At 39.4% G+C, this 13,070-nt stretch overlaps 1 protein-coding gene across 1 annotated transcript in view; it reads left to right on the top strand.

Annotated features, from left to right (window-relative positions):
* Positions 1–13,070, top strand: part of LOC122809134 (troponin C, slow skeletal and cardiac muscles-like) — a 90,936-nt gene that overhangs the window by 64,028 nt on the left and 13,838 nt on the right. Inside the window, exon 5 of the mRNA XM_044080403.1 lies at positions 4,087–4,223. Within this exon, the coding sequence (XP_043936338.1) occupies positions 4,087–4,223 (137 nt within the window). The remainder of the gene's footprint in view (positions 1–4,086; positions 4,224–13,070) is intronic.

The following is a 13,070-nucleotide window of genomic DNA, read 5'->3' as shown; positions in this document are numbered from 1 at the left end:
ATTTTTATGAGTGGATAAAAATGATAGCATTTTGATTCACAACATGAAATAAGCTCTGAGCACCACAGATAATGATGTTACTCTTGGGCAGGCTTAACAGATTCAAATGTCATTTCCGGAGGACACTTTTTATAGATGGACACAGAATTATGGCACTTTTGGAATGAGGTACAACTCTCTCAAACATAGAAATGCATCATCAAAAAGTCATATCCCTTTTGTGATTTTGTATGTATATGTAATACTTATATATTCTGATTCTGAGAAGAGCTTTCCCTGAAGATCCACTTGCTCAGACAAATCTTCTTGAAGGTGTAGAGGAATGTGACAGTTTCCTTAGCTGTTAAGCAATTATTATTATTATTATTAATACTGTAAATAAATGACAATATGACGAAAACCTGCTTATATTTCTTCTTAAGAGTGAATTTAGGGAAAATGGTCCAACTACCTGTAAAAAAGCATAAAACGAAATTATCATTCAGCCTTGCCTTCATTACCTAATACAAATCTATGGTGACATTGTCTGCCTTTTGTACCCAAACTCAAATCTCTTCTTAAATATCAGTTGTGACTATGGACCATAACAGGGTAACTTTGTGAGGCAACCTTAACTTAATAACTGATTTGGAATAAGCAAAGAAGGCACCTGAGAAACACAAATATATTGCTATGAAGAAAGAGATCTGGTGTTTGGACTACTCTGTGGAGAACCTAGGCTCATAGGCACTGTAATACAGACATGACCAACAAATAAATAAAATTTGTCCTGGGCATTTGTGCATCGGTCCATCCCAAAAGAACAGTTCTGATACCAGTGCATCAGTTCTAGGAGACAGGGAGAGGAAGATTTAGCATGCTAATGATAGTTTTCCACTTGGAGGGTAGAGGGAGCAAGCTGCACATTTCATACCACTGCTGCCACCTACTGATAAGGGTGGGGGATGGGGGGCAGGCCTCTGATCCCACACCACTGCTGCCACCTATTGATAATGGCTGGTGATGCAGATGGCTATTGCAGGGATGGAGGCTCTAATACAAAGGTTTCAGCATCTGAGCCAGATTCGTCTGAGAAAACAGGACTGAGAACAAGGAGAAATTCATAGGCAAATCCAGATTAAAGGCAGTACAGGAGACCAATACTATATAACATATGTCCATGTGAATAAAGGTTAAAAACATATGGAAAATGTTGCATAGTAGTATAGTGCATCTAAGCTAACCCACAGAAACATTAAGTAACAAATGTGATACTTGTTCAAAGAACCTCAGGTACACTGTGTGACAAGAAAGGGATAAGGACAACAGGTATGGAAAGGTAGGAGACTGGGAGAGGATGCAATATAAGCAAACAAGCCATTACAAGTGCCGGCATTTCAGTAGGAGCCACGTGTACTATATATTCAGTTAACCAGGTAGGAAATTACAGTAAGACCTAAGAAGGCATAGCAGAACTCAAATACATATAACTGCTCATGACTGTGGTTGTTTAAGGTGATGCTTGGTCTGCTATGAGTGATATAACGTTGCTGTCCTAGGCACGGTTTGATTAATCAGACCTTGGTAAAACATGCTTCTCAACTTGCAGGGACCCTGCTTTGTCATTTTTCTTGTGAAAATATGAGAACTCTCAAATCTGGTCTATCTATTAGAAAAACACTGGATGTTCATGGAATATGGCATTTTTGACTGAAACATTCATCACAACCTGTATTTCTTCTCATATTTACTACCTATAATACTATTAGCTGACTTTAATGAGTATTCTGTAAACAGCTTTAATTTTTCATATATATATATATATATATATATATATATATATATATATATATATATAAAATTATGATGACATCACCATAAAGGCTTGAAATTACACTTAAAAAGTCATGGGTAAAATTCCCACATTTCATCTCATGATAACAGGATTTCATTTCTGAGACCTGTGAATCATTGTCCTTGTCACTATGTCCTAGGTCAGTCAGTGGTCTCTCATTCACCCAACATTTATGTTCTCATGCTGTGAAAGACAAAGTACTCACACCTTTTGTTGCATTCACAACCATTTCGATACCATCAGGCAAAAGGTGTGGTTATGTAAGGACTTTTAACCATCAGTGATACAGTCCATTAGGAAGGATCTTTCATGGACCAGTCAGACATTCCCAGTAAACAAAATGCAAATAAATAGTTGTATCATGATTAAACACTAAGCCCTAAGTATATTTTAGTCACTGTATTCTAGGGGGAGTAAGGTTACCTCCCCAAAACCCTTCTATTTTATTTCAAGGCATGGTGTAATATAAATGCATTTCATTAATTTATAGTTTCATTACTTATTAATCTATTTCATTAATTTATAATTTCATTACTTTATCAAGTATGGAAGTAAAATAGCATACTGGATCCTTTACAACCATCACACTGGATGAGTACTTAAACAGCAAACATTTAGAGTATTTAGAACATTCAACAAGGCATCATCATGAAGAGAATGCATCTTATTTTTGACAGATAATTCAAATGAGTAATTTTCTTTGCTTTTTAGTCAGAACCTAGTTGCAGTGAAAAAAAACGCAATGATATTATTTCCCTGGTTCATCCATGAAATACAGAATGTATTCCTTTGCTTCATTAGTTGCTGTCAGGATATCATTCCATGGTACAGGTGATTCTGGATCTACCCCATTCTCTTGTAGTTGTCCTTCAGCTGTTGCCTGTGACAAGTCTCTGTATGTTCCTGTACTGCCTTTAATCTGCCTACATTCCAATTAACACAGTGCAATGCACACAATGCTGGACTTTGTGTGAGTGTTGCCTTTTGTTCACTCATAATTCCAAATGAAGTGTTCAGAGTCCACAGACATAACTGCTGTGGTCCTGAGCCTTAACATAAGTGGAAATCTAGTGCTGAGACTCCACCACTGCCCTCAGTCTGGGAAGGACAAGCTGATGTATCCATACTAGCACTGGGCCACTACATGAAAAAGGGTCACCTGGGGCATAATCAAGGCCAAAACCTCTATGCTGTGGGGGTGACTGAACCAATATTTTAGAGAAATAAGATACGTTGAAAAGGTAAGAATTTTATAAATCTTAACAAAACTGAGTTTCACAAATTGTGCCCTATGTCAAAGAAGGCTTTTCTTCCAATAAAAAGAGAGTGTTGTCAGATATATATTAAGAGAAATATAGAGAGACAATATGGAGCATAAAAGTTGGGCATACTTGTAAAATGAAAGCACATACTTTAGAGAGAGAGAGACCATAACAAAGGTAAGGTATTGTGTATATAAAGGTGCATGGAGGCAGAGAGTAAGACGTGGCTTTTTGGAGGGTATGTTAGCAGTGTTGTCTCTTTCTCTGTGATGATTTGTCTATGAACCTCCATGTTTTAATGAGATAAGTTCTGAGACACTGATTTTAGAGGTTTCAGGTAAAGGAAAGTTCAGTATTAAGAACTGGTACTCATTTACCAAGTACAAACAATACCTCAGAAGTGACAACCATTGAAACTCTAGCAGGGACATGAAGCATAAAATACAGTTGCTAACCATGCTAGAAGCATGGAGAACAGGGATGGATGAAGTAAAAAGCAAATTATTTGTATGATTGTGCTTCTTCAGTGAGTACTTGGAGTTCAGTAAACAATTCATTTAAAGGTAGCTTTGCTTCTATGAGCTGATGTCTTAAACAGGATGTCTTTGATTGTTTTGTAACAAATGGTGAGCTCTTGTATATAAGATAAGTGAAAAAGAGGGAAGTAAGGTAATAAAGTAGATAACTTAATGGTGAAGCATTTGAAGAGATTGAAAAATGCATATTGCTTGCATATTTTACGTAATTGTAGCTGTTCTGGAGCTGAATAGTAATAATGAAGGGGAAGAGAAATAGTTGTCTCACAGACCTTTGAGGTCCATCCCTCTGAAAAGGAAAGGATTTGGAGAGACACTGATGGTTACTCTCCCAGTCCTGTTCTGTAACACTGCTCAAATGTAACAATCCTTCCTGTGTTGGTTACTCTGTTGAGACAGGTATGGCCATAAGGAAGATCTGACATTGCTTCTTCAACTCTGTTTCTTTTGGCAGAAATGGTGACGGTTATATTGATCTGGAGGAGCTGAAGCTCATGCTGGAGTCAACAGAAGAGTGCATTACAGAGGATGACATTGAGGAGCTGATGAGAGATGGTGACAAAAATAATGATGGCAAGATCGACTATGATGGTAGGCATACAGTGCATTTATTGCAGCCTTTGTGGATCACAGTATATAAAGTATGCAATCAATAACCAGTAAGGAAAGTAAACAAATGTCCTAAGTACGTGTGTAAAACTAAATAGAATAAATGATTGTAGCAGATATTCACATTGTTTTTTTCATCAGTGTCTGTTCTTTTTTGGTAGAATGGTGAAGTAAACAGCTAACAAAGTTGTTCAGTCCTGCTGCATTATACTAATGCAATGTGAAATGTATCTACCATCATTTGAAATGTATCTATCATCATTTGGAATTATTGTTATTAACTGAACTCTGTGTGTGTGTGTGTGTGTGTGTGTGCATGCATGCGTGCGTGCGTGCGTGCGTGTGTGTGTGTGTGTGTGTGTGTGTGTGTGTGTGTGTGTGTGTGTGTGCATTATTGAAACAGTTTACTTGGCTAAATGCTGATATGCTCACCATAGTGAACTGTGTAATGCTTTTGCAAAGCTTTCATTTTACCAAATACCCATATTGCCAATTCCACATTTTGCAAAAGTAATAAGCTGGTAAATATTAGGGGTTAAGTGTGTGTGTCAGTGTTTGCAGGGTAAGGACAGATTACAGGGTAGGTAAAGGGATAGATTTAGTTGTGTGCATGTATGTTGTGTGTATAGTGCTTGCGCATATCTTGTGTAGTAGTACTGTTGGGGAAAGTTTTTTTTTCAGAAAGTAAGGTGCAGGGGCATGGACCGAGTTAGGGTTAGCATACATGAGTAAGGTAGTTCAGGAATGAACTTTAACCCTAATCCTGCCCCTGTCCCTAACCCCAACCCTGCACCTTAACTTTTGAAAAACCTTTTCCTTAACACCACTGCACAAGACAAGCGCAGGCACTATAAATATTGCAACACTCACACTTAATTGTAGAGCAAAACCCTGTATTCTAGTTACCACAAGGTAGTATAACTTTATAGTTAGATATACATTGTTTAGGAAGTATCACTTCTGCCAAATATTTGCAGTTTTCATATTATCATTGTTGCATTTGCTCAAGGCAATCTCTGGCATCTGCAGTTGCTTCTGTGTTTCTTTATCCTCCTGTCTGGTGTATTTCAGTCTTCACCTTAACATAGTTTGTGACTCTATTCCACATCTCAAAACTTACTTGCAGGTGTACATAAGAAGCAAGGCACCTGTTTCTTTCTTTAAAGAAAATGTAGCACTATGGGCTGTTGAGGTGCATCTGTAACACAATTTAGTGGCTAATCCAAATTTCATCTTCAAAGTTCCTTTAGCTGGTGGTAATGGTATAAGTGGGTTTTCAGTTCTGAGATCTGCAGTGCTGCCTTCCATGTTATGTTTTTCATGGCTAGCGTGTATCCACAATCTCATGGTGCAACATCATAGTGGGGCAAATGTTTTTTCACTATTTGCAGGTCTACTCTGATGCACTGCCTCTGCTGGCTATCATTAATGGAATAACACACTCTGTTCCACCATGCCAGTCCTCTGATCATAGGAAATACAAGGCAACTGAGTGTTGTGACCATTTATGCCTTGCCAGTGCTCAGCCTTAGAACATACTTCCTTTTTTGAGAAGGGTAGGTCAATCAAGCTAGGGGTAAATTTGTGACTGCCTATACAATCATCCAGCTGGCATTTGAAGGTAGTTAACATATCACACTACTTCATTTGTAGTGGGGGTCTATTCCAGATGTGGGAAGGGTGCTACAAAATGAACCTTTCATTCCACTGTGTTTTACTTATTTGCTGATGAAGATTTAGATCCCTGGTTTTGGTATTTGGGGGATTATTTGATTTGCTGAGATAAAAGAGATACAAGAACACTGGGCACTTAATGGAGCAGAAGGTAAAGCATAGATCTCCTCTCAGGAGACTGTAAGATACTAAAGAAAGGGAAACAGCTCCCAGTCTTTTCTGATAGCTTAGAGTTTTTAAGCTAATGATCTTCATAGTTAGGAATCTATAGGGTCTTTCTAGTTGTTTGCTATGTCGAGTGAGGTACATCCCAAAGGGGAATTGTATTCAATAGCTGGCCCAATTAATGCTGATATAAGGAGACAGTGATCTCTTTAGAAATGGGTGATGTTCCTTTGGCAATTGAGTATGCTAAGTAGAAGGACTTTCTAACTACTGCTGTTACTTTATGATTTTCCCTTCAAAGCCCTTCAAGATGGTGGTAATGGTGAAAATGTGGTTTCACAGTGCTGCCTTCTCTTTCATGGTACTATGTCTGTGACTCATCACCAGTTCACGGTGCCAGCATCACTGGTGTACTGCCAGCCTGTCTGTGTGTTTTGAAATGTAGATACTTTTTTCCTCCTACACCAGTGACACATCACATTCACAGTATTTGTGATAATGTGCAAGCTTTACAAGTTAGGAAACCAGCTTTCTTTCTTTAAACAATCAGGTGCTTTGAAATATTTTTACTACCTTATAGTCTAATAATCCCCTAAGTCTGTAGGTATTTTAGACAACAGATTTATTTCTAAGAAATTAAGTCAGTTGCTATGTACATCTGAAGGTGAATCACATTTTTGATTGTTCTTTTTATGTCTCTGTTGCTGATGCCCATCTCCAAGGCCTATAGGTAACTCACATATTATTTGACTTATAACCACAATTGTTTATGTATCACTAAAGCATGGCTTTTACATTATCTCCAGTTCCTGCCATTACCTCCTACTTTAAAAGTACCCCTTCATTAGATTCACAGCTTCGATGTGCCTTCTGAGGTTGAGGTAGGCCACTGGTATGTGAACTGTTTACAAGAAGAGGGGGAACATCTAGTGTGGAATGGTGGCAGCTTTTCTAAATATGCCAAAGAGTGTACTCCTACAATCACCAACCCAGACCTACAACTATATACTCAGATAGACTCAGACATGCTATGCACCCCATCTAATCCACAGTGAAGAGCAGTGTAAAAGTAACCCTTAATATATCAGAAGGTAAGAACTATATGACCTACCTAGTCTGCCCACTACCTTACACTTAATGAAAAGACTGCAGTTTCCTGTTAATCAATATCACTCTGTCTCTCCTGCGACCCTTTAGAATTGTTTTACATTTCTTCCATACATTCCTGAAGTTTTTGAGTCCACAGGTTCCAAAGAGAGTGGTTCCCATTGCAACTGCTTCATTGTGGGTCATATCGCTTTATTCCACATATCCAAAAGCAACATTTCTCAATAAGTCATATTAGCTACTTCTTAGTTAACTTTTTCAGGTTTTGACAATTAACTTTCTTCCCATTATACTTCCTTACTCTACTCTCACTCCCCTGTTAGATTCACTTCTACTATTTTTCCATCACTTTAAACCGTATTATTACTGATTACCTTTCTTAACTCTTACTCTTTTGCTACATTGTTTGCATAGTCTTTCCCTACTAAATTCTATCTTTGCCAGTGTTTAATGTAATTTTTTTGTTCTATGTATAAAGCTTTTTGTACTACTTCACACCTTTGTTCACAGTTGTATCAATGCACTACTTGTTTATCTTATCTTTACCCTTGCCGAGTCTGACATTGGTCCTTAATGATCAGAACTATACCTTGGAAAACAAATTAAAAAAATAAAATAAAACAAGGAAGGCTATTTTTCATCTATAATCCTTTACCCTCATATATCACCTCTGAGACATCTTTAATGCGTATTCAAATTGTTCTTGGAGATTGTGTCCTCTGGAAGATACTGCTTTGTTAGATTTTGCTAATAACTTTAACCTTAACTCCACAGAACATTGTCTTCTAACTTCCTACACAGGAATAATTATTGGCTGAATTTTTACCATTTTTATTGAAATCAAATTATAAAATCACAGCAGATGTTCATATCTCTAGAACCTTAAGGGCAACTAAAGAAGTGCAGGCATCAGCACTGTCATTTGTAAGCATTCTTATTAAGCCTGCCTGTCCTGTTCATGCTGCTTAGTTGCTGAGGTACTTCTGGAAATATGAAAATGATGATTACATAAGCAAATGAAGTCATATAGCAAGAAAAATACTCAGTCTAGGGATCTAAACCTCTTCTGCAACATCAACAGAACAGTTTGCAGGGACAGCTGCATCTCACAGAGCATACTGCTGCTCTGGAACGGACTTCCCATCCACATAAAAAAAATTTCATCCCTGTCCACATTTAAGCACAACTTAGGTCTACAGATGGGAAATAGAAAATTTAGCCCAGGACAGCCTCCTGTACTACTAATGGACAGAGGCAGCTCCTAAATGCTTTATCCCATGCATGGGTCACCTCAAATTTTCTACAGTATGATGACAGTTATTCTCATTAGGGGTAATATATAATTATCGACCATGGGATCCATATAGCCAATCTAGATCCAAATAAGGGGAAATTGTCTAGGCTTAAAATGGCCCACAAGGGCAACTAGCCTAGTAGTTACCTATGAACTTATGAACTTGCATAATTAAGTATATGATTATCAGGGACCAATCTCTGCTTCACTGTATACTGAACTGTGCTCATAAAATGTTTTGTAACCTGAGTAAAAGCCCCAGTCAGGTCAATGTTATAGGTCACCACAAATGATGTCTTGTTAAAAGCTGATTCAGTAAAAGTCACGTAGTTCTACAGAAATAAGTTACCTGATAAACAATTGAATAAATAAATACGTTGGAAAATGCAGCCTCAAAGCATTGATAATAGTCAGTATGTTCTTCTAAAACTGCAAAAACAGACATTTTTTGAGAGGTCTAAATGAATATGATATCTCTCATGTTCATATATAGGATAAAATATGTTTTCTACTCCACAATGAAATCGCTATCCATATCTTAGTTGGAAAATGCTGCGTTTGGCCCTAAGTTTGTTTTATTAAATATTATGCTAAAGTTTTGGCAGAAACCTAATGAAAACCAGTGAATTTATAGTCAAGCATCTAATCTGGCAAATCCAGAAAAGTGATTTTTTGCAGTTTTCAATATTTCCCTTAAAATGTATGTTTGTACCTAAAAAGGAGATTTCAGTTTTGCTTTACAAAAATCACTTTAAAGGAAGGTGGTGCTGTAAAATGTGGGTAAAACCTAATTTTCTGATGAAAAAAAAAATGCTTTCTGATCTCCTTCATCAGTTCTGCAGTAGAATTTACTGGTGATAAACTTTGGTAGAAAATTTTGAAATCACGACTCACAAAGCCCATATTTGACAAAGTATAGTTTCACTGTTTTCAGTTTTTCATTCCATTTTCAATGTATTATTAATTTTCAAAGTTGCCATGTGCTATTTGAACATTCTATAAGTGACAGTTTATCCTGCTTCTCTACTTCCATTCAAGAGCCAGTAGGTAAAGGGTACAACTAAGTGTGTATTCTCGCAGCATAAAGGGTCAAATCAGTGAATGCCCTTTGCACTCTATACTGTTTTGTCTGCATACAATTCCTGAAAAATAGAAGTTATGTTCTTACCATAACGTTCCATGTTAGTTGTCTTCTTCTCGCCTTCTTTCTTGCTGGATGGGTCCTCGGCTCCGACTCGGCCACTCTAAAAGCTCGAGAGTTGGTTCCACCGGCTCGAGGCTCCCCTTATATCCCACAATGCTAGGCAGTAATACCTCAGATCTCGTTTGTAAGCTAGGCCCAGCCAGGAAGAAATCCAGAAACACTAGAAAGGGGAAACCCACCTCTATAAAATGGCAGAAGGAAGGTGACCTAAAACCTGATGAAGGAATATATACATAGTACAGTATATACATATATACAAATAGAGGTGGTAGGAAGAAAAGGTCACAATCAAACTCCTCTAGGTCTGTCCAGGCTAGGGGGAAGGAGGGTGGGACGCAAGAAAGAAGGCGAGAAGAAGACAACTAACATAGAACGTTATGGTAAGAACATAACTTCTATATGTTAAGTTGTCCATCTCGCCTTCATTCTTGCTGGATGGGACCGCGTCCCTAGCACCTTGTCCCGGGTGGCCTATCGGAACAGACTCTTGAGTACAGTGGAACCAAAATTAGCTCTGTGTCTAGAAGCTAAGTCCAACTTATAATGAGAAATGAAAGTGTGAGGAGTAGCCCATGTAGCAGCCGCACAAATCGTATCAATAGGCAGCCTGTCTTGGAAAGCTATAGAAGTAGCCAAAGCTCTAGTTGAATGAGCCTTAGGCTTGTTTGGTAACTTTTGATGCCTAATCTCATACACAAAAGAAATCAAGGATGTAAGCCATCTGGAGAGTGATACTTTCGAAACTGGAAGGCCCTTTCTGCCTTCTGCATAAGAAACAAACAGTTGGTCAGCCTTTCTGGTCTGTTTGGTCCTATCCAAATAATACCTCAATTGTCGATGAACATCTAGCCAATGTAATTTTTGTTCAGACCTGTTAGAATAGTTGTTAGAATAGTTAGGAAAAAAACACAGGAAGGCCAATGTTTTGATTTAGGTTTGCCTGAGAGGCTACTTTGGGTAAGAAGGATGGATTGGTCCGTAAGGATACCCTATCCTTATGAAACAAAAGATAAGGGGATCGACTGCAGAGTGCATGAAGCTCCGAGACTCTTCTAGCCAAAGTAATGGCTACCAAAAAGAGTGTCTTCCAGGATAGCAATTTCATTGAACACGAAGCTGCAGGTTCAAAAGGGGGAAGAATCAGAGATGTGAGAACTAAGTTAAGGTCCCAAGAAGGAGGAGGATTTCTAATAGGAGGCTTGAGAAGAAAAACTCCCTTCAAAAAAGCTTTGTAAAGCTTGTGAGACATGATGGCAGAATCTGAGATTCCAACATGAAAGTTAGAAATAGCTGCCAATTGAACCTTAAGAGTAGAAGGAGACGAACCTGCGTGGAATAGTTCGGCTAAGAAATCAAGGACCGTTTGAATGGGAGCAGTGAAAGGATCTATGTCCCTTCCTTGAGCCCAATAGGAGAAGCGTTTCCACTTACTAAGATAAATCTTTCGAGTGGAGGATTTATGGGAAGCTATTAAAATATCTCGAACTGAGTGAGATATTTGAGGAAGCCTGGCTAAGGTTGGAATTGGAGGAACCAAGCAGTGAGGTTCAGAGAGGGGAGGGAGCGATGTAACTGACCCGACTGATGAGTCAAAAGATCTGGAACTAGGTCCAGATGCCAGGGTTGCTCCAACAGAAAATGGTGCAGAAAGGGGAATCAAACCTGTCGAGGCCAGTAAGGGGCAATGAGGATCAATGAAGCTTTCTGAGCGATGGCTTTCTGTATCACTTGAGAAATTAGTGGGAAGGGAGGAAATGCATACAGAAGTCCCCGGGGCCAAACTTGGACTAGAGCGTCTCTGCTGGGATGGCCTGGTAGAGGAAAAAGGGTGAAATAATCCTTGAACTTGCTGTTTTGGGGAGTAGCAAAAAGGTTGCAGCAATGCTGGCCCCACTTCTGAAAAACTTTTTCCAAGACTGAATTTTTCAGAGACCACTCGTGAGGCATGAGAATAGCTCTGCTCAATTTGTCCGCAATGAGATTGGACTTCCCGGGGATGTGCATTGCTATCAGAAACCGCTGAGAAGAAATCGCCCATTGCCACAGTCTGAGTGCTTCTCGACATAGGGGGTAGGATCTGGTTCCACCTTGTTTGTTGATATACCACACTACAGACATGTTGTCCGTCTGAATTGCTATTGTTCCCATCGGAAGAGAGTCTTGAAGGGCTTGCAACGCTAAAAGCACTGCTCTCATCTCTAGAACATTTATATGCAAGTGGCGTTCGAAAGGTTGCCATATGCCCTGGACTGTCCTTCCCTGATAATGCCCCCCCCACCCGATCAGGGAGGCGTCCGTTGTCAGAGTAGCAACCGGAGGGGGGGGGACAAAGGGTCTTCCTAGGAAGAGTTGGGGGAAGAAATCCACCAAAGAAGATGATTCTTGCATGCTTGCGTTATCACAATGGTGTGGGACATCGGAAGTTGCTGGTATGACCATTGTGTGAAGAGCATCCATTGTAAGATTCTCATGTGAAATCTGGCTAATAGAAGTAGAGGGATAGCAGCTGCCATTATCCCCAGCACTTTCAGGACCAGTCTGACTTTGATTCTGTTGCTGTGGAAAAGAAGAGACTAGTTTGTGTATGTCTGCTATCCTTTGGTCTGTGAGTCTCGCTGACATGCTGACTGTGTCTAGATTTGCGCCTATGAAGGTAATAGCATGACAAGGTGACAAAACAGACTTTTCGCAATTTATTGAGATACCTAGCTTTCGAAATATGCGAAAAGTGTAGTCTCTGGCAAGTAGTAGAAGATGCTTGGTGGGAGCTGTAAGGAGCCAGTCGTCTAAGTATGGAAACACCTGGAATCCTTGACGTCTCAGGTGAGAGGCAACCACTGCCATGCATTTGGTAAACACCCGGGGGGCTGTGGTGAGTCCAAAGGGCAGGGCTCTGAATTGAAAGTGACTGGATCCCAGCCTGAAGCGGAGGAATCTTCTGGAGCATCTGTTCATTTTTATATGATAGTACGCATCCTGGAGGTCTATAGAGCACATCCAGTTTTCCTTCCCCAATAGGGGTAGGATGGATTGCAACGTGACCATCCGAAATCTTGTTTTCTTGACAGACTTGTTCAAGATGCTGAGATCCAAAATGGGCCTCCAGTCCCCTGTTTTCTTTGGAACCAAAAAGAATTTGGAGTAGATTCCGGATCCTTGCTGGTCTGTTGGAACTGGCTGAATGGCTCTTTTTGCAAGCAACTTTGATATTTCTAATGCTGCTTGTTCCCTTTGAGCGGGTGGAACATCTGGAAGGGACTTTTTTGATTGATTTGGAATGCGAAAGAACGGAATGGAATAGCCTTCGGAAATGATGGACTGTACCCACTTGTCTTGAGTTAGAGATCGCCAGGCTTCTGGGTACAGTGATAGTCTTCCCCCGACT

Source organism: Protopterus annectens, chromosome 8.part0 (assembly GCF_019279795.1).
Source record: "Protopterus annectens isolate FY-2018-M chromosome 8.part0, PAN1.0, whole genome shotgun sequence".
Lineage (NCBI taxonomy): Eukaryota > Metazoa > Chordata > Ceratodontiformes > Protopteridae > Protopterus > Protopterus annectens.
Note: the sequence above shows the minus strand (reverse complement) of the source record. Positions and strands in the feature narration are given on the sequence as shown.